The sequence below is a fragment of the Salvia hispanica genome, chromosome 5 (assembly GCF_029641045.1).
Source record: "Salvia hispanica isolate PSC_SH4W2 chromosome 5, Shi_PSC_v1, whole genome shotgun sequence".
NCBI classification, from domain to species: Eukaryota; Viridiplantae; Streptophyta; class Magnoliopsida; order Lamiales; family Lamiaceae; genus Salvia; species Salvia hispanica.
Window position 1 is genome coordinate 32341636 of NC_142696.1, and position 23096 is coordinate 32364731.

General features: G+C 38.4%; 2 protein-coding genes across 2 annotated transcripts; one reads left to right on the plus strand and one right to left on the minus strand.

Annotated features, from left to right (window-relative positions):
* Window positions 1-3123: 3123 nt before the first annotated feature.
* Window positions 3124-7177, plus strand: LOC125186118 (L-ascorbate oxidase-like). Its single transcript, XM_048082438.2, has 5 exons — window positions 3124-3506; window positions 3663-3755; window positions 4021-4233; window positions 5109-5303; window positions 6058-7177. The coding sequence occupies exons 1-5, from the start codon at window positions 3246-3248 to the stop codon at window positions 7015-7017; spliced, it is 1722 nt and encodes a 573-aa protein (XP_047938395.1). The 5' UTR covers window positions 3124-3245; the 3' UTR covers window positions 7018-7177.
* A 2733-nt stretch (window positions 7178-9910) lies between these two features.
* On the minus strand, window positions 9911-10384 carry LOC125189510 (uncharacterized). Its single transcript, XM_048086781.2, has one exon. It carries the CDS (start codon window positions 10382-10384, stop codon window positions 9911-9913), a length of 474 nt encoding a protein of 157 aa, XP_047942738.2.
* Window positions 10385-23096: the final 12712 nt, after the last annotated feature.

Here is a 23096-nt window from a genome sequence, read left to right on the forward strand (position 1 = left end):
GTCACATTAAAATGATGTAATAAAGCAGTGGAAACTGATCTTAAAGTTTCATGACTGTGAATACCGCGTTTTGACCGATCAAAGTGTGTGATCAAATAGGTTGATTTAGCTAATTTCGGAAAAATGTCACATATAATTATTTACTTGGCCTTCCTTTTACCATGACACACTCAATATCAGATAATTTTGAACAAATTCAATTTTATACAATATCGAGATAGGTTTGTGTTAAAATGACAACCCCTTTTAAAGTGACACCGTGACACCACTTATACAGCAATATTATAAACGCTACACAACAATATTACAAACACTACACAGCAATCTATAGATTGCTGTATAGTATATCGGATATTGCTGGACAAGAAAAATTGTTGGATAAAGAGCAACAAATTGCTGGCCGTCTTTTTCAGATTTTCTTTTTCTTTTTTTTGGCCATGTCGTTATTCGTCCACGTGTACAAATGATTGGTTAGAAATGATGGTATGGTGTTATTTTAAAGGGTGATGATACCCTAACATGCCTTATCGAGATAAGTTAATTTATACTCCCTTAAAAGTAATTTACTGACAGAATACTATTTTATTTATCTACAGTAGTAGTAGTACTAGACTACTAGGCTAGCAATATCTCTGTGTAGTTAATTGACTTTTTATTCTAATTGTTTTTTCTTTGGAAAATCTGTAAATCATTTTATATCATATAATGAAAGAACAGGTAATTTCGGATTTATGACATGTTAATTAAAGATGAGAAGGAAACTCCAAAAAGTGCATAAGTGAGTCATTTTTATTTAAGAAAAAAAATCATTTCTTACTTTATTTTACACCTACTTTATTACTTTTACTCCTTTATTTTTTTTTTCTCTCTCTCTTTCATACTTTCCTTTCTTCACTTTAACTCTTTAAATACCAATTTCTTAATTCTTGTGCCAAAAGAAGTGATTCGCTTATGGCAGAACGGAGAGAGTACATTTTTACTCGAAAGATTATGCTCGCAGGCAAGGTACAAGAACATTTCAAGAAGTAAATGATGAGATTAATTAAGGTTGAATATGGTACCATTGGAGATTCGCTTGACACGGGTGTTGAAGTGTTGGTTGATACAATGAGTGACTTGTTGGCTCGACCAAAAAGATGGAATAATGAAGAAAAAATCATCAGATAATATTATACTATATGATTGTATGCAATGAATTTCTATTGAATTTAGTGACCATTCTATGGTAGAAAGGAAAAAAATTTGACTTGTTCTAGCAGTAAAAAACTTATTCTGGCAGAGAGAATATTTTATAAGAGATTTTAGTAAAGTTGAAGATAGTCAATGTAGCTAGATGACATGCAAACATGAGACTCTGGATTTAATGATGCATTATCACATATTGTTTGATACGCTTGTGTGAATATCAACATAATTAAAACACAAAACTTAAAGTGCAATTTGACAAATGAAGTTGGTTTTGGTGCACAGTCGTCACATGTCATATTTGGTCAAGTAAATAAGTAACGAGGGATAGCTTTTAAATGTATAAAGTGATGTTGGGAAATTTTTATCATGATCTTTTACCACCTTAGCCAAATGCAGATACTATTTTAGTATATATATATCTCATTAATAGTAAACTGTCACTTTTATTTAAACCTGGTCTGAATTTTTATATGTCATATTTGGTCAAGTAAATAATACTTGTAAGGTGGTAAATGTATAAAGTGATGTTGGGAATTTTTTATCATGATCTTTTACCTGTTACCACTATAGCCAAATGCAGAGACTATATGTATATATCTCATTAATAGTAACATGTGTATTATTTGATTATTAACATTCACATAGTATAAATTTACGCATTGTTAATAATGTGAAAAATAATGTGATATTTCAAGTTTTAGTTTTGGCATAATTTAAAGAATTGCACCACTGGTGATAGAGAGCCACTAAAGAGATTTTCCAATATAATTTTGTTTTGAAATTCTAAAATATACATATAATAAGTAATTAATACAAATAATGATACTCATCAAGTCAAAGTCAATGCGGAATCATAATTACTCCCTCCGTCCCAGATAATTCGTCCCAGTTTTCCATTTCGGTCCGTCCTACATAATTTGTCCCATTTCACTTTTACCATTTTTGGTAGTGGACCCCATATTTCACTAACTCATTTCTACTCATATTTTATTATAAAACTAATATATAAAGGTAGGACCCGCATTCCACTAACTTTTTCAACCCACTTTTCATTATAATTCTTAAAACCCGTGTCCGGTCAAAGTGATCCGAATTATCCGGGATGGAGGGAGTAATTTTTTAAATTATTAAACAACATGATTTGACATTGTAATAGTATTACCAAACTAGATTTGTGATAGAACTGCAATACAATTACTCCAATTTAATTCGGCATAATTCCAATCCCGTATAAACAAATGGGAGCTTTAATCTATTTATTCCAATTAATTTTTAACAAAATAATTGTATATGCGTCTAGAGAAATGATGGTAAAAAATCTGTCAATAGATATCTCATAATTAACTGACTCAGATTTTAAGAAATTGTTTGATTAAGTAAAATTATAGAAAAAGTTATAAGAATATGAATCATATTTTTATATTATATTATTTTTATAATAAAATGAAATAGAGATGAGTTAGAGAAAAGTGATGTCCATTTATAAAAAATACTAGTAAAGTGAAATATGTCATTTATTAGGAAATGGAAAAAAGCGAAAAGTTAAAGACATGTAATAATGAACTGTGAAAGTAATTATTTAGAAAGAAATGATTAGTTTTATATGTCCTCAAGTAGTCCTGTTAATTACTTGCGAAGCATAATTATTGTAAGTAGTACATATATTAGCAACATTATAGATAAGATACATAGATCCTCTACATGTTTTCTACAATACATTAACTCTTCATATTTCCCAAGAAAAATATATATAAAAAAATAAAAAACAGAAATAAAATATCTTAGCCATGATGAAGAAATTTCATGATATTTCAAACTTTTATAAAGGTGTGTAAACACACTCAGAAGAATATTATGACCCAGCTAGCTATACCCACGTACTATTACTGAATATATACTTGTCTAATTTCTAAAAAAAAATATACTACTTGTCTAATTTCTACTGCCCCTCCCCTTTCTCTCTCTCTCTCTCTTCAATATATATGTGACTGACTTAACACCACTATTGCAAGTGGTGCACTATACTATCTTCCCAAACTCACCCACTCTTATAGAAGATGGGTGTGTTTGTTGCTTCATTGTTGGTTTTCATTTTGTTGATAATAAACTCTGCAACGGCTGCTAAAGTCCGGCATTTGAAATGGGAGGTGGAATACATGCACTGGTCTCCAGATGGCCAAGAAGGTGTGGTCATCGCCATCAACGGCCAGTTCCCCGGCCCCACTATACGTGCCCAGGCCGGAGACACCATTCATCTCCACCTCACCAACAAGCTTCACACCGAGGGCGTTGTCATCCATTGGCACGGAATCAGACAGGTTACATGTTCAAACTACTCATTTCAATTCGCATTTATTTACATTTAGAAATATATTAGTCTTTTGAGATGAGTTCTTCTGTTTCCATTTCCATGACACTAATTAATTACATTTGAAAATATATTAGTCTTTTGAGGTGAGTTGTTCTGTCCGCAGATTGGGACGCCGTGGGCCGATGGGACGGCCTCGATCTCGCAGTGTGCCATTAGTCCGGGAGAGGCATTTGTCTATAGGTTTAAAGTCGACCGGGTACGTATAGTAATTAGTATAGCAATTTGATAACATGGATCAAATTAAATTAAAGAGAAGTAGTAGTAATTAATTAGTGGGAAAAATTAACGAGATTTTAAAATTTGACACATACTCCTACTACTAAACAACACTCAATGAGACAGAATGAGTGGTTGGTAGTGGTCCACAACATGAATACCACTTTTTGCAGGAGTAGAAACTTTTTTTTTTCCTTTGTTTTCCATTTATAGAATTAAAAAAAATGTAAGATGATCGGGTGCAGGCGGGGACATACTTTTACCATGGGCACTACGGTATGCAACGGTCAGCCGGGCTGTACGGGTCGTTGATCGTGGACGTGGCGGACGGGGAGAAGGAGAAGTTTGAGTATGATGGAGAGTTCAGTATTCTGCTGAGTGATTGGTGGCATAAGGGCTCTCGTGAACAAGAGGTTGATCTCTCTTCCAAACCCATGCGTTGGATTGGTGAGCCACAGGTAACTTTCTTCACTTTATTATGAGATAATTGGTTAATTAATTTCCAAAATTTACTTCTTTTAACAAAATTGATAAAATAGGATAATTCGTGAAATGGGAATATAAAGGAGGTGAATTCTAATCTTAGCCGCAGACTTCAAAATATTATTGCCTTTTAGAATCACTTTTTTTTTCCCTTCAGAGTCTCCAAATAATGTATAGACTTTAAGAAAGTGCATTGCATTTGCATGGCTTTATGGAGCAATTTTTCTTTGACATATGCCTTTATTTATACTGTGTGCGACTGTATTTCCATCTTTTATTTTTCAGAAAGTGAATATAAATTTAAAGACTATGACTTGATAGAATCAAGCATTAGCCACTAAATCACTATGTTAACACACTCATGTATACACCTTTTTTCAAGTAAATTAATATCATATCATATCATTCATTCAACAAATGTACTCATTTTTACAGCTTAGAGAACTTTTATTTCATTTTTCGGTGCTCCACTTACCATTTTTGTATTTTTTTCATTTAAAGCTTTAATTTAGTAATTTATATTTATTAAATTGGTTGATAATGCTCAATTATTAATGTCTCTCGGTGCCTAAAAAATGTTGACAACCGACAAATTGATAAATAAACTACGTAAAATGCCAAGTTCAAGGTATGAGTATTTTACAGATTTTGGCAGAAAAAGTGGAATATGTTTGTGCCGATATGTATGGCTACTTGTTAATATAATTTCAAATTATTAGTTATTAATTCGAAATATCTTATCTCATTCTTGAAAAATGTTTCACATCTTGGTAAAGGGTAATTGTAATACTTAAATCATTTCATATATTTTTCAATGTTATTTTTTAATTAATCATGGTGCCGTTTGCAGACCTTGTTAATCAATGGGAGAGGGCAGTTCAATTGCTCACTAGCGGCGCATTTTAGCAACTCCACCGCAGCCCCGTGCAAGTTAAGAGGCAATGAACAGTACGCGCCTTATATCCTTAAAGTCCACCCCAACAAGACCTACCGGCTCAGGATAGCCAGCTCCACTGCACTGGCTGCACTCAACTTGGCTATTGGGGTAACGTTACTAACATACGCTTCTACTTTTTTTTATTTTCTTAAAATTAATTCTCGATCCAATCCGATTTGAAGTATGGGAAAAAGGAAAAGTTATCAATATGGGAAATAAATACTAAAATATTGCTTTCAACTAAAAAATGATTCATCTCTCTGCATCTGAAATATTGCAAAAATGTGTTATGCATAACATTCTTGGTAAAACAAAAGGATAGACTTGAGTTCAGTTTACTATTTTAGCATGTCTTTCCACTTTCGATCAGATATTACAACAGTGGTAGACTGGTAGCAAAATGGGGGGTTTGTAAATATAGATTTGAAGATGTTTTCATATCTTAGAATAATATTTTCTGAGTGTGACATGGCTCTAAATAAAACCAAGTGGGCCTAACCAAAGTGCTGGTCAATTCCGCTTCCAAATCTTTTAAATTTCAACCCATATGTTTGGACACAGATTAACACGTGTCATTTCGTTTCAATGCATACCTCTCAACATCACTTTTTTCTTTATACCACGCCTAACTATAACGTTCTCATATAAGTATAACATCATCATGACATAATGTTTAACTCAAATTTTCATTTACAATATGTGGCTTTTAAATTTTCCCATAAGAAGTATTACTCCCTCCCCTAGTGTCAGGGTGTCAGGTTACTCGCACTTTTCCCTTTAAGGTATAAATTTGAGATTATTTTTTTAATTTAATTAAATTAGTATTTTAAATATAACGAAAGATCATTTAATAAACGTACAGAATCACAAGATGAAGGTGGTGGAAGCGGATGGCAACTATGTGAAGCCATTCACCGTAAACAACATCGACGTCTACTCCGGCGACAGCTACTCCGTCCTCTTCCGAACCGACCAATCCCCCACCCACAACTACTGGCTCTCGGCCACCGTCCGCGGCCGCGAGCCCCACACTCCCCCGGCCCTCGCCATCCTCAACTACCTCCCCACCTCCCCCTCCCACCCCCCCACCTCCCCACCTCCCCCCTCCCCCCCCTGGGACGACTACCCCTCCAGCAAAGCCTTCTCCCACAAAATCCTCTCCCTCCCCGGCTCCCCACAACCCCCAAAAACCCCCCACCGCCGCATCATCCTTCTAAACACCCAAAACTACATCAACGGCTACACCAAATGGTCCATCAACAACATCTCCTTAACCCTCCCCACCACCCCCTACCTAGGCTCCATCAAATACAACATCACCAACGCCTTCGACGCCAAAAGCCCACCCGACCGGGCCCCACCGGGGTACAACGTGATGCGGCCGCCCCCAAACCCTAACTCCACGTACGGGAGCGGGGTGTACGTGCTTGAGCTTAACTCGACGGTGGATGTGGTGCTGCAGAATGCGAATGCGCTCAAGGACAACGTGAGCGAGATTCACCCGTGGCATCTGCACGGGCATGATTTCTGGGTGGTGGGGTACGGGGAGGGTGAGTTTAAGGAGGGGGACGAGGCGGGGTTCAATCTGAGGGACCCACCGTATAGGAACACGGCGGTGATTTTTCCTTACGGGTGGACGGCGTTGAGGTTCGTGGCGGATAATCCTGGGGTTTGGGCGTTTCATTGCCATATTGAGCCGCATCTGCATTTGGGGATGGGGGTGGTGTTCGCGGAAGGGGTGGAGCGTGTGAGAGGGATTCCGAACGAGGCGATCGCGTGTGGTTTGACGGGGAAAATGCTCATGAGAAATGGGACGAGTTGAGATGGATGAGCTTTAACTTATGTTTTGATTTGAGAGGAGATGTTATTAATGGATAAATCAACCTTGTCAACTTCTATGTGCACATTTCTTTTTAGATATTTGGAGTCCATGATGTATTAGCAAAGATGATGGGGAAATATATCATTTTATTGTGCATGAATGTCATTTTATTTCAGTTTTTAATACATTGCATGGATGATTGATGCATTAGTAACAATATATCATATTCTTCGGACTAGTGGATGATTGATGCATTAGTAACAATATATCATATTCTTCGGACTAGTGGTAAGTGTATGAACAATCGAAAATCAAAGCATAAAATTAAGATTTTTTTCCAATTTCAAGAGTCCATTCATTTTCCCGCCTAGACGGAAACGTGTTAGAATCGGGCAAGGATCCCCGATCCCCTGCTATTGCATAAAACACAATAGATGGTATTGTGCACCCATACGGGCCTACGGCGTCATTTGGCTAAAATTCATCACCGGATTTTCTATTTTCTTTTTTACCCTTGGAGGGGTGACTACTTCCTTATTTATTGTAGTTTCTAGCACAAATTTTAATTATTAGAGTACATAGTTTCATCACCCATAGGCATCGTTTGCCTCAAATTTATCACCAAGTTATGTTTAAAATTCATCACTGGAGAGTTGTAATTATTGATAGAAAAAAATTCACCCAACTGCATTTCAATATTTAGGCAGGTGATTCATCTGCATTGTTATCAATCTAGCTCTGGCCATAAGTACAATATGATCCAAAGTCTGGGATTTCAAACAAATAAACATAAGTTGAAGATATACATACATATCGTACATAATAAAATAAACAAGCAATGTTCGAAATAACAAGAGATTATACTTAATTAATTAGCATACGTAATGTAATTAGTTAGTACATTTTTTATTTTTATGTAACAAACTTTCACACAATTAGCATTTCGTGGGAGAAGGCTTTTGAGAAGCAACTCCTACCTAAAATTTAATCTAATATATATACATGCATGCTTTTCATTGTCATATCAAACTCAAATACCATACAAAAATACATCAAGAATCAAGAAAAATTAAGAGATGGCACGAGCAGTGATGAGCATGCTGGTGCTGGTGCTGATGCTGGTGGCGACGGCAGTGGTGGAAGGAGCAGAGGACGGGAACGATATGGGGAAGTGCCTGCTGGAATGCAGCGAGAAAGTGGTGATGTGTGCGGCCAAATGTAGTGTTAGCGGTGGCAAAACTACATGCTTTGAGGAATGTGGGAATGTCGACGTTAAATGTGTTAATACATGCATCACCAATAAGGATCTTCCTGCTTGATTATCATTTCCTCCATTTATAACACATGTAATTAAATAAACTTTCCATTGTGTATCAATAAAACTATAATGTCCTCTTAATTATTATTCCGTGAATGAATTGTGCCACAGTTCTTAATTATTTTGAATATAATTTACCATGGAATCACCACTTTATTGGTATTGGGTTTGAATTGCATGGGAGGCCAAAATTTATCTCAGTCACACATAGAATAGAGTTATCTATGTTAGAATTGGGTTACTCGCTTAAAAGGTTTTTGAAAAATGTGAGTACTTTATTTCTAATATGGTGTCGGAACATGTCAATGATGGATTTATTTGTTACAAGTGTGGAAGTTCGTGATCTATTCGGCCCATATATTGAGATTCGGCCCATATATTGAGGGAGCGTATTGAAACTTCTTTTTGTCCCACATCGACAAAATGATGATTCTGATTCCTTTATAAATGAGTAGATAACTCTCATCCTTATAAAGTTTTTATAAGGGTGTGAGTGGCCAATTCTAACAAATTGCATTCAAAACTCATAGATCTTTTTTTAATTATATTAACATATATTGTTACTCTAATTTATTTTGTTTGGTATTATATATATTTAATTAGGATGGCATAGGAGACGTGACGATCATGCTACATAGGTTCGAAACATGAACTATATACATAGCACTCCCTCCGTCCCTCCCGGATAATTCGGGTCACTTTGACCGGACACGGGTTTTAAGAATTATAATAAAAAGTGGGTTGAAAAAGTTAGTGGAATGTGAGTCCTACCTTTATATATTAGTTTTATAATAAAATGTGGGTAGGAATAAGTTAGTGGAATATGAGGTCCACTACCAAAAATGATAAAAGTGAAGTGAGACAAATTATGTGGGACGGGCCGAAATGGAAAACTGGGACGAATTATCCGGGACGGAGGGAGTATATAATAGAAGGAAAAAAATATGATAGTAGTAGTTATCAATAATATAAGAGCATCCACAATGGATGCCCTAGTGCATGCCCTAGTGAGAGCCCTAGTGGTTGCCACGTCAGCATGCCCTATCTTTCTGCAATTGTGGAGCCCTAGTGCATCCCCTATCTATTATCCATTTCTCATTTCAATTTTAATTTTAATTTTTTTATGTTTACCAATTATAAATAGCAAAATTAGACTTCTAAATTAAAGAACTAGAAAAAACCATACTCCCTCCGTCCCACATTTGTAGTAATATTTAGTTATGGCACGAGTTTTAAGGAATTGATGGAGTGTGTAATTAATTAAATAAGATGGTGGAGTGAGATGATGGAGTGTGTAATAAATGAAGTGAGATGATGGAGTGTATAATAAATGAAGTGAGTTGGTTGAAGGTGGGTCCCTCTTTGACTTTTTGGTTTTTTTATTTTTGTTTTGATTTATTTTAATATAGATAATGGCATTTGAGCGTAATTTTAGTGAATAATGAGGTAAAATTTTATGTGCAAATATGGTAAATTCTAAATATTACTCCAAATGTGGGACGGACTTTTATGGCAAAATGTTACTACAAATCTGGGACGGAGGGAGTACATTACTTAATTTTTTTCTAAAAAAATTTACAATAAAGAGGTACAATTACAACGACCACTACGTGTCCAAACTTCTTCAATCATGTCGTTCATGAGATCAAGATGAGCTTGTTGGTTGCGCATGCTCTCCTGAGCTTGTAAACTCTCGCTGAGTCCATAGGGTAAACCTCGAACGACCGGCGGGGCTGCATGACCTGCGCTCGGAGCGGCTTCATCGTCGGACCACTGGCTAGCTGCACGACCTTCATCGTGAATAATCATGTTGTGCAAGATGATGCACGCGTACATGACATTGGCGATATGATGCATGTACCAGGAACGAGTCGGGCCTTTCACTATTCCCCAACGCGCTTGAAGCACACCGAATCCTCGCTCCACGTCCTTCCGTGCAGCCTCCTGCTTTGCCGCAAAAAACTCTCTCCTCGCACCCGTTGGGCAGGAGATCGTCTTCAAGAAAACTGGCCATCTCGGGTAAATGCCGTCGGCTAAGTAGTACCCCATATGATGTTGTCTTCCGTTGGCAGTGAAGCTGATAACCGGACCGTTGCCATTGCATTGCTCGGTGAAGAGACTGGACGAGTTCAGCACATTGATGATGTTGTTGGACCCCGCCACGCCAAAGTGAGCATGCCAAATCCAATGGTCAACGATTGCTTCAAGGATCATCGTTGGGTGGGTACCCTTATACCCACTGGTGAATTGGCCTCTCCACGCTGCAGGACAATTCTTTCACTCCCAGTGCATACAATCAATACTCCCTAACATTCCAGGAAAGCTGTGCGCTGTATCGTGCATCCGCAGCAGGTCCTGACAGTCTTGGGCATTCGGCTTGCGCAAATATGTGGCGCCAAAGGCGTCAATAACGCCTGCACAAAAAATTACCAGACACTCCCGGCCAGTTGTATCCCCGACGTGAAGATACTCGTCGAACATGTCCGCCGTAGTGCCGTATGCCAACTGACGAAGCGCAACCGTGCACTTCGTCAGCGGGGATGGACCCTTTCTGTGGGCCGCATCTTCCCGCCACTGGAAGTACTCGTCGCGCGCCTCCAATGCGTGAACAATCTGGAGAAACAGCTCTCACCGCATCCTAAACCGTCGGCGAAAAACCGTCACGCCCCACCGGGGATATTCGGCGAAGTAGTCCTCGAACAGGCGTTGATGAGCTAGGACATGCTCTCGACGGGGACCTGCTCTTGGGCTTGCTGTTCGGCTTGCTCTTGCTCTTGTATTGCACGAATACCGGCGAGAATCTGGTTCCCGAAAGTAAACATTGCGCGTTCCATAGACCGACCAATATCTTCCCCGGGAAACATTTTGGAAAAGTGAGTGAAAGAGATATTGCAATGGAGAGAGAGTTGAGAGAGATGTGTGAGAGTTGTGTGAAAAATGAGTGAAATTAAGGTATATTTATAGAATTGGAAAAGAAAAAAAAAATCCGCGTTGATCGGGCCAACGCGTGATCGGGCGCGACCCTGCAATAGGCGCCCGATCGCACGCCCGATGGATCGGGCGCGACCGAACTCTCGGTCGCGCTCGGGCGTGCCCGACGCCTGCAATGGATGCCCGATCACGCCCGAGCCCGATCTCGGCCGATCGGGCGTGAGATCGGGCATCCATTGTGGATGCTCTAAGTTGTGACCCCGAGTTTAAAGAGCATTAATTGCGTGTTATTATTAACCAAAAGCAATAATCCAAGTGGTTGACAAGAGAAGGCAAATAAGACACTCATGAAAAAAGAACAACTACCTTAACAACCCTTCACACCATTCTCATGCACTAAAAGTCTTAAACAAGGAAAGTATAAGTTTCTACAAATTCAAATTATGATCAAGATGGCTCCTCTCCTCCCCACTATAAATATCAAGTGACAGGCTCCTCAATCGAAAATATTATATCAATAACAATAAGATGAAGGTCACGAGTTCAAATCCTTTGGTTGCAGGATTGCTCGTTATGGTGCTCGTATGCATGGTAGTAGTGTTGCAGCCTGCGGAGGGCCAATCCCAAGTAGGGCAATGCCTAATAGGATGTGGCGGGAGCACGATGTCGTGTGGAGTGGACTGTGGAGCAAGGAGAGGAGGAATAGGGAGCCTTGCTTGCTACCAAGGTTGTGCCACTCAGGATATAACATGCCTAATATCTTGTTTTGGCAGGCAAATTCTTCCGAAATCCAAGTGTGACTAGTTCTCATATTATCATTCTTTGCTATATTTTATATGTGTTGTTATTCACTGGAGTACTAGATTTTGGACACTTGGATTTACTAATAAATTCTGTCTACCTAGCTTGATTAATTTTGGCGTTGCGATTTCGAATGATTGGAAAATTATTAAGCAAGCTCTAAAACATTAATATTTGGGCATTATAACATTATTAAGACCTATATATGTTCATAAATACACATGAGAACTTGATAAGGATAAAAAAAAAAAGCAGCATTAAATGTGATTCATTTGTTTATGATCACAACTTTAATTTATTAAAGTTATAGTACGACTTTTTTTTGTTGTCTTGAAACATGATCGGGCTGGCCCACTCTCAATCGATTGTAGCTACATAGACAGTTCCCAAATTCAAGTGTCCCGTCTATGCCTGTAAATTCAGGTATCCGTGGATACCAAATCCAAAAATTTGAGTACCCGAACCCGAAATTTCATAAATATCATATCTAATTCCTGACCAGTATGTGAATTCACACTAAAAAAAAAATACTGGTTACCTAGCACACAATTCCAAGCATCAATATGTGCTCGGACCTTTCCGAGCACAAAGACAAGTAGACGGAGGGATGAAAAGTTGTGTACTTACAGAGCACATTCCGAGCACGTTGACCGTGCTCGGAATAAGTATTTGCAATTCCGAGCAATTTCAGAGCATCCTATGAATGTGCTAGTAAATTCTCGAGCTCCTAGTACGTGCTCACAATAAATTATCTTTTCCACCAATGTTTCCGAGCACCCACTTATTTGTGCTTGGAACTTTTCGAGCACATATAAACAGTGCTAGGAATATGTAGATATTATTGTGTTAGTCAATAAAAATCTTCACAAATCTTATTTTCCAATTTCATCTAATTAGAGCATCTCCAATAGCGGCTAGCCCACCGGCTAGCCGATTCGCGTCGCTAGCCGGTTGGGTAGCCGAACCATTGGAACCGGCCAGCGGCATTTCGGCTAGCCGATTGGCGAGCTATAGCCGATTTGCGGGCGCTAGCCGACGGCTGGCCGATCCCGCTAGCCGCCATTGTAGGCTCAATTTCGGCTAGCCGGTTGCATTTTTTTATGCATTTTTTAATTGCATTTTTTAATGTATTTTTTATGCATTTTTTAATTGCATTTTTAATGGATTTATTTATGATTTTTTTTTAATTATGTAATTTTTTTTAGGATGAACCTTTTTTTAATTTATATAAAATTATTGCATTTTTTAATGTATTTTTTTAATAAATCAGTGAGGAGTAGAGTGGGGCGGTGGCTCGTGTGTGAAAGCCCGGATTTTTTTTTATTATGTAAATTTTTTTATTTTTAGTTAACATACTTTTTTTTATTTAAATAAAATTAACGAACTTTTCCCGTATATGTGTCATAAATTTAATTCCGTATTTTGTGTTTAATTCCGTAAATGTAGTTGTTTTTGAATTATTTTTATTGCGGCTAGCCTGTGGCTAGCCTATTTGATTAAAATGATGATGTGACAGGTGGAGTTTTAGTGCTGATGACATGGCAGGGAAAAAGAGTGGCTAGCCTGTGGCTGGCCTAAAGCCATTGGAAATGCTCTTATGACGCTAAAAACCTTCACCCTTCTTCTCTCTCCGCTAAAACTTCCACCACCGCTCTCTCTCCGATTCGCCGCCGCCTCTGCCACCAAACCATTCCGGGATGAATTTAGGGATTGTGGCGGTTGGGATGTTGGGTGAACTGGTTGCCAATATGACCTCCAGCTTCAAGTTTATCACGCGAAGGTCCCAAATCGTAGGCGTATTTTTCCCCAGACATAAATAACGAAAAATTGAAACAAATTATCATTAAATTTTGATTTTGCAATAAAAGAAATTATGTCTCCAAAATTCAAATTCTACATTTCTTTTTATTGACTTTGTCTCATCTAATATAATTTTTTTTTATAAATAAATGAACATAGATTTAAAGACTAGGTCATAGAGGACTTGAATCCGAGAAAAATATGGTCCGAGAAAAATATGGAGCATAAACCTCAACTAATACATTAATTCATCGTATAATTGATCTCTCTATTTAAAAATTTAGAATAACTAAAAATACGAGTGGTAAGGTTGCTTAAATGGTTAATCAATATTTTATTTGATAACTAAGCAATTGAGGTTGATTTTAAGTTCATCATTAGCCGTCTATGTTGGTTATATGTTAGGTTCTGATGATCACATTACAACAAACACAATTCTTGGTTAGATTCGAGAACCACTTGATTTAATCGAATGAATCGAACTATATATATCATGAGATTTCAATTTTAACATATCTTGAGATTTCAATTTTATCATACATTAGAAATTACTCCCTCCGCCCCATTAAAGATGACCCACTTTCCTTTTTAGTTTGTCCCAACCAAGATGACTCATTACTTAAAATGGAAATCCCTTTATCTCTACTCTATACCCTCTCTCTTATTTTACTCTCTCCATTTAACACACAAAATAAAATTGCATAAAACCCCGTGCCGCCCAAGAAATGGGTCATCTTCCTTGGGACGGAGGGAGTACAACATAGTACTACAAGTTTAACAATAAAAATATAATTATATTCAATAGATTATTACCACCGCATAGAGCAACAAAGTAAAACAACTTTCATGAATCGTCTTCAGTATAACAACTACCATGTTTATAAGAGTAACCACAATAGACCGCCGCGACGGTCTATAGTACGACGAGGAGGCACCGCAGCGGTCGGGGACAGCCGAGTCCTCGAGTACGACGACGAGGAGGCGCGTGGTGGGCGAGATGGTGGCGCTGCGGTCTATTGTGCGCCGCGACGCTAATTTCCGAATTTTTTTCTTAATTTATTTCTATAAATATAACCTCTTCCTCATTTTTTACTTCACACGTCCACACTACAAATCCACAACCATATTTTCATCTCTCTAGAGTTTGCACAATGCAAGGTCACAACTGTGATTCCCACGACACAGGAGAATCACAATAAGCGAGCAACGAGAGCCAGTATTCAAGCAACGGGACTCAAGTACCGAGTACCGGCAGCAGCACCGGCACAGCCGCCGCGCCAGATATGGGGCTTGGGTACGGTGCCCCTCCACCCCAGATGTGGTGTCCACCCTCCATCCCATCATGGTTCCATCAGAGTGCCCCTCCACCCCAGATGTAGGGTCCTCCCTCCAACCAGAAGACTTTGGATCGACCCCAATCGGCATTTGGGGACTACCGGCCCAACATTGACGCGGTGAACAATCCAGTGATTGATACCACTACTCCCTTTGCCCCATCCCCAGTCCTTCGCTGATTTTAATTCGATGACATTCGAGCAGATGGGTATCAGTCCAACGCAGTGGGAGAATCTTGTATCGCCCTCGTCATCGGCACCCATACATGGACGCATGGAGATGTCGGCGTCGAACTGGAGAGGGGGTGGGAGTCAATGGAAGAGTTCGTTGTTGTGGCAAAGGCGTGGTTTGCAATCTCGGAGGATCCAGAAAGCGGTTTCTGGGCCTACAACATCACCACCTACAATGTGTTGAAGCCGGAATGAGGACCAGTTCCACAAAAAATGGAAAAGGATTCAAGTCATCGTCAGCAGGTTCTCGGGCATCCACACGAACAATCTCCGCCTAGCCGAGAGCGGCCACAACGAGGCCGACATAAAGAAACTATCGTACAAGATGCATAAAAAGAATGGGAAATGTTTCGAATTCACCTACTGGGATGAATATCTCGTTCTCATGAATTGACTGAAATTCAATGTCGTCTGTGAGGAAGAGGGTCAGGCGCCGCCAAAGTGGACGAGACTCGGAGCATCCGGGCAATACAGCAGCAATAGTGGCTTACATTCTATCGACTTCAACGTAGAGGTCGAGGAGGAACCTCCGGCCACACTTTCCCGCCGCCGACGTCCACCAAGTCAGCAATCCACTATTCGGGACGCAAGAGCCGGTTCTTCTACTTCTAGATCTCGCCTGGGAATGTCTGCGCAGGCGGAGGTGATGTCCGATAACTTGATGCTTTAGCGGCAGAAGGAGCTGGTCGAGGTCTATGGACGTTTGACCAGCGAAACCAACCCGAGGATCATGCGGACGTACAAGGCTCTCATAAAACAGTTGTTGGTGTTAGAAGGATCGATCAATCTGACGATGGCGTAAATGAGCTGCAATGCCAAACGTGCAACATGGCATGTATTAAATCTGATTTGGACCAAAGGAGCGATTCACCTCAGCTGAAAGAAGATAATATTTGCCGTTGAGATTTATCTGCTTAAATGTCTACTGTTGAGATTTATGTGCTTAAATATCTGAGTTTGTTAGTGTTCTGAATTGTTCTCATTCTTTGTATATAAATATGATGCTCATGTACTCTGAACCCATTGTGCAATAAGAAAGAAAAAGGCACTGCAGTTCAATATCTATCTCTCGATCTTATTTTCTCTTTCAACTATGGTTTTTCATATACTTCTTCAGTTGGGCCAGCTGGGGTTCCGACTATTAGGCGGAGGCTGCTGGGGATGTCATGCAGTTGTTGCGGCGGCTTGAGGGGATGAATTATGTTTTTTTTAATGAATTGTGTTCTTTTTTCTATTTATTTTTGTACAATTGATTTTGTTATAGTCTATTAAAATATACCAACAACTAAAAAAGTATGAGGCGTGGCTGAACAAGTTTTATGACTAGGCGAACAAGTTTTTTTATGACTGAAGCGTGGCTATTTCACTATTGTGGACACTCTAACATGTCATATTGATTTGGCACCTTTCGTATTGGTAGTAATGTGTCAAATGTACTCTACATCAGCTATGATTTGGCCAGAATTATTTGTTGGGCAGAAAAATCATAAAAGCCCAAAGTTCATATATTTACATTCAAAATAAAAAATTCAAGGAAAAAAAATCAGAAAATTTTTAAAATTCATTTACGGGCAAATAACCCCTATTATTAATTTCAATTTGTACAATGGGGGGTTTAAATTTTTACTTCATCCGTCCAAAAAAAAGTAGACTCATCTTTTCATTTCTATTCATCCACCAAAATTAGTCTCGTATGAAAAATGGATAGTCACTCCTAATTTATTATTCACATTTTATCTTTCTCTTTTCTACTTTATTCATATTTTCTCTTTCTTTCTCCTATTTTACCCATTTTATGATTATAGAACAACAATATTTACACAAATAAAAAAATAAACAAAAATTACACAAATTCTAATGTGAGAAAATAAAAATTACTCCAGCAAGTTACAAAATAAATAAGTCAATTAATAATAAATGATAAACAAAATAGACACCAACACCAAAAAGTTACAATAGAGGGGATTCAAACCCATGCTTACTGGGTTCCAAGGACCCTCCAAGCTATAAGGTAGGTCCGTCTATCATTAGTACTAACAGTGTAAAATCGTTTATTTTCCAGTCAAATCCACGAATCAGACACCAACACACCACCTTATAAAACATCATTTGCCACAAATTAAAAGATTTATCATTCATCATTCACAGTTTCACACTTCTAAATTAACTTTATAAAATAAAAAATAATTTATACACACATCTGACCTTGTGTAATAAATAACTTTATTCTGACTTAGAATATGTACGTGGCGGTAATGAGATAATGGTCGATACCTAAATTAGATGCCTAAATTAGAGAAGTGAAATTAAAATGTGGCCATCATTTTAATTTGTATAGATTATGGTAGTTGATTCCATAAGCGGGGAACATTTGAACGTAACTCAAAACAATAGGAATAATTTCAGTTTGTGATGTTGTGCTATTTGTCTAATTCATTTCTAGATTCACTGAATGACAAAATATTTTGATCTTTAGAAAAAGAATTATGTATTTTTTGAATGTAACTATTCATAAAAAAATGTTGGGTATAAGTAGATTGATTTGCATGATCCATCTAAGTACTAAAATTGTTTTGCCAACACTATTTTTTTTTATGAATAAATAAATCAAATAGAACCAAAATCAAACGTTTACATCATACACTCGGGCATATCCGAGGAAGTACAAGAGAAATAGCCACAAGTTGGCTAGTACAAAGCAACATGGTAAAGACCAAGAAACGAACAACACGGGGCAAGCCCCCAAAAAGGATGATCATTCTAGTCACCCATCTAAACCTAGAGTGGACGGGCCTCGTTAAAACCCCTTGAGGAAAAAAACCTCATAGGATAAAACTCCCCAAGGGGAAAAAGAGTACCCTAATGAGTGACTCAAAGTGCGTCGAATACCAAAAAACATCCAAAACCTATGAGCTCTATAATCTGGTTGGAAGGTGGAGAAGAACCTGATCATGTGGATAGTGTGAGTACAAGATGTTGTAGGTAGTTTTTTTTATCTCAAAGATGACCCCAGCTGCGTCCCAAGTTTTCCCATCAAAGATAATCTTGTTCCAGGTCCTCCAAATGATCGTCACTGTAGCCATGAGTGCAATCCTCTTAGCCATCTGGACAATCTGTGAACCTCGAATCTGTCGTCCTGCCCATTTGATGACACTCCTAATCGTTGTTGTTCTTCTCGCAATGTCAAGCCAAAGCATGATCTTTCCCCAAACTGCCCAAGTATTCGAGCACTTGAAGAAAAAGTGATCCACTGATTCCTCCTTCTGGTGGCAAATCTAACAAGTGGCGTCCAAATTCTCCAAAAAGTGGAGGCGATCCCGTGTGGAAAGGCGTCCTCGAAGTGCGAGCCAAGTAGTGAACGATTACTTAGTGACTCATGCTAAATTTGCAACCAATATGTCACCCACAAGTGTATGGGGTATGTAGCACATGGCAAGTTAAAATTATCGATCCTCGAAGACTAAATGCCGGCTTGAGTACTATGATCCAACTTTGAACACTATCTAGACTAATAAAAGGGGTTTTGGGTTTTTCTTAAACTACGAGCTGAGAACAAAGAACAAGTAAGCAAATGAAAGGTAGTTTTCACTCAAATTTGGGAAGGTAGGGATATGGATCCGTTGGTATGGATCACGGGTGTTCACCTAGAGATCATGCTCATCTATTGGGTCTCACGGGTGGCTAGGAAGGCCGGGTTAGTTGGTTAGACCCTCTCTCGGGTGCATCTAACGCGTTGATCGGCCTCTAATGTCGGAGTCTCATCCTTAAACTTCAAGACCGACTCCTAAAACCTACGGACCCAAGCCCTCTCTCTAGCTATGCATCTCTCGATAACATTAAACGCACGAAGTTGTTGATTATTTAACAATCTAATTAAGCATCTCTCAATGACAATAATTAGAAAAAAGACATATCCAATTGGTAGCTAAGCAATTAGACAATGAAAAAGCACAATAACCAACAAACCCACCACAAAGAGATAGATAAGCATAAATCAAGGTTTAACCCATGAATTCCATACAAACTTCACCAATATCCCTAATAAAGGTTTAGCTACTCATAATGGAAGCTAAAACAAAAGTAAATACAAGATCATCAAAGGAAAACATAGTAGAAATGGAAAATAGAACTCCCTAAGGTGGACTTGATATTGAGAGAATCTTTCTTCTTCAATCTCTTGAAGATGTGATAAGTCGTATTCTAAGCCTTGGTTACTGGTCAGTATGTCGTGAAATACATGTATTATCTGCAAAACAGTTGCTTAAGTGTGCAGGATTGAAGGATCCAAGCCAGTAGGTGGCGATTCGTGTGACGCAAGTGAAAAAGGGCACTAGAAGGGTGCGATACTGACCAGAATGCATGCCAGAGAAAAGGCTCGAGATGGAGAAGGAGGATAGCTGGGATGATTTTTTTACAAGGGCAAAAAGGTCAAAGTGCGGGAGAAGTCTACCCTAAAAGCAAGGGCAAGCCTCCCTATAAAAGAAGCCATTTGGAGAGAGAGAAGGAGTTCGGTTGGGAGTTTGAAAAAACACACTTAGTAGAATTCTCTCTAGAAGATCCATCCTTCAGCATTATCTTACCTCTCGTTCCTCGCCACAGCCATGGTCACTTGACGTCCAAGAGTCTGCCGAAGAAGTCATCAGTTCGCTTTCCAGCCAGTTATCGCAGTAGTATAGTAGTATCATCGCCCGGAGTGGCACAAACAATCTTAATCGCTTTCTTAGTTTAAAGTTTACTTTTGTTCATTGCTAGTTATTTTGCAAACACTCATCGTTGTTGCTCTTTTGAAGTACTTTGTTAATTTCCAGCCTTTACATTATGAAGTTTCTATTTCGCATGTCACTTTGGTTTGAGTTTGCTTCATTCTGCCTAGGGAAGTTAGATTTAGTCATTGCTTTCAATTTCTAAGTTTTATTTCTTGTCGAGAGCTGTTGATTTGAAGTTGTAGCTAAGTTAGTCAAGTTTTCGTGCATGAGTTTCTTTTCTGAGCCGTGATTACCACCTTGCATGTCAGTCAGTAGAAGTAAAAGTTGCAGTTTACCGTTTAAATTAAGTTTAAGCATTTTAATCGATGGGTCTTGAGTTTGAATTCATGAATCTGAAGTTTAGTTATGGTGTCTGTGTTCATATGATTTTTGTTAATACTTGGTGAAGAATAAAACGTCAAAATCAACTTTAGTTTGAACCACTTTTACTTTTAAGTTACTTTTTACTTTTGTTCCCTACTTTTCAGAGGTACTATCCAGACTTGTCAGAAAGCCCCCAGCCATCAGATACACTTTGTTTTCTAACTTTCCTCTTTTAGTAACTGTCTACTTTCCGTATGTCTCTGATACACCTTGTCCCCTACTTTCACGAACACTCTCATATGTCTGTTATTATTCCGCCTAGTAGTCAGTAGAGTACCACCTTTATTTCCCGTCTAGGTAAAATCTCAACCCAAGCGTGGTAGCTAACCAAAACACCCAGGAAAGTCACCACAGTTATCAAAACGTGTCCATCCTCGTGGGATTCGATCCTTACCTCCATTATACTAGCCAGTAGAAATGGGTTGAGGAAATTTGTTTGAAGTCAGGTCTCGGTCGTCGTATCAACGACTCAGCTGGGTCGGGAATCTCTTCCTGATCAGTTGGATACACTTCAATTCCACATGCGAAACCATCGAGGACAGAGAACCTAGGCAGCACTTCAAAATCCTCCTTGCCTTCAATCTTCTTGAATCTCTCGATTTCTCTCTCTATTTTGTAGTGGGGGAAGTTAGGATTCGAAAATGAGTGAGAACCCTTTCATACTCGGAGTGAAAATCAGGATTAAGTGAACACGCATACAAAACACCCGGTCGGGTGATTTGTAAGTGGCGAAACACCCGACCGGGTTTTCTTCCCGAAGCTCGATTTCTTCAAAACACCCGACCGGGTTTTCCGAGAAATGGGAAACACCCGGTCGGGTTTTTCTTCTTGAGAACTCCTCAAAATTCAGCTTCGGCTCGTTTCAACATGTTTTCATCACAAAACTACGACAAACCCATTAACTCACCTAATTAGTGTATATGTGGTGAAAAACCTATATTAAACATCTTAAACCATCAAAAGCACTCTCTAATCACCCATAAAACAAGCCTAAACTATGAGTTTGTCAACTCCCCCAAACTTAAACACTTGTTTGTCCCTAAACAAGAAGAAGAAAATAAGAAGACAAACTCATGTAAGGATGTTGGAGTGTCATCATTGCCTCAGTCGAAATAAAGTAATCAACAAGTATCAATGGCCTCGTACACAAGTATAACATTATAAAGTATTGCTTCAAGCTACTATCATGTACTCAACCTTGCCAATTTGCCCTCACAAGGAGAAAATGCAATCTTCATTTTAGAAATTTCACTCACTCTCAAAGTGTATAGGCTCTTGACATAACTCTCAAATCATCAAATCATGCATAGTTTACCATATGCTTGCTCGAAATCTACACTCTCCTCTACTACAGTGTGATTAAATATCTAAGGTCCGAAGGTCTTTTCTATAGGTTGTAATGTAGGCTCTTTGAATAGGTGAGGTAATTTTTGGCTAAAATGACTTTAATCCCCAAGTTATGACATTCAACTTTACCAACTTTCTTCCCCAATCTTAACTAGTACTAGGCTTTGCCTAGACTCTTCTCATCTACCAATATTCCACTTTTGTTCAATACTTCTTTTTCAACCTTCAAGGCACCCTTTTTCACCAAATGTCAATTGCTCACCATTTTTCGCTTTCATTTTTCTTTTCTTTTCTTTTCCTCCTTTTTTTTCTTTTTCTCCATGCTTTGCATGGTATCATCACTATTTTTTTATTTTTTCTTTTTTCTTTTTCTTTTCTAACTCAACAAACTTGTTTTTCATTTGCCAACACCACTTCCACATTTCTCTTTGATTTTTCAAAAGTCCCACATGAAAATTCCAACCCCTCAGTTTGTCAAAGAAAATGTTTATAGGCTCACAACAAGGATTATTAACATAACGGGTAAAAATAGGATTTGGCTAATAAAAATGGCCTAACATCCTCCCTTATCTCTATAGCCACTATGTAGACTCAAGGAGATCACGAGCAAGTTCTAGAAACATATGACATGCTTGAGATAAAACACACATTTATGGGTAATATAGGCTTAATTCTCACAAGGTCATTTTGGCAAACGACAAGGCACCATGCAATTCACTTTAGGCAATTTGAAATGAAAATTACATGTTACTTAGCCATATCAACAAAATTTTCAAAAATTTTTGCACAAAATTATCATTAGCAACTCCTCCAACAAATCCTCACACTCGTTCAAACATCACTTTCTCTCACCCTACTATCATTCTACCCGAGGGAGATTATTAAACACACTAAGAAAACAAGAAAAACATACCTAAAAAAGAAACATAAACACAAAAACAATTGGAACACAGAAACAAGGAAACACTCCCCAAAATCCAAAATCAAAGAATGTCATGAGTTAAGATTACATGCCCACGTATCATCATCAAATAGCATAAAAAAATAGGGGTACAGGCGGGGTATCATCAAATAGAGAGTATGAGAGAGAGAGAGAGAGATAGAAGATGGAATCCACTAGACACCCTCCAAACTTATTCCAAGCAAAGCTAGGATAAGTTTGAAAGAGAGTGGATCTCCCATGGACCT

What these genes read in the sequence shown, in the direction of transcription:
- LOC125189510 (XM_048086781.2), bottom strand. Translation starts at nt 10,384, where the DNA reads ATGGGGTACTACTTAGCCGACGGCATTTACCCGAGATGGCCAGTTTTC.
- LOC125186118 (XM_048082438.2), top strand. Translation starts at nt 3,246, where the DNA reads ATGGGTGTGTTTGTTGCTTCATTGTTGGTTTTCATTTTGTTGATAATA. An exon ending in ATTGGCACGGAATCAGACAG is followed by an intron (nt 3,507 to 3,662) that starts GTTACATGTTCA and finishes TTCTGTCCGCAG; the next exon opens with ATTGGGACGCCGTGGGCCGA. An exon ending in CACTCAACTTGGCTATTGGG is followed by an intron (nt 5,304 to 6,057) that starts GTAACGTTACTA and finishes ATAAACGTACAG; the next exon opens with AATCACAAGATGAAGGTGGT.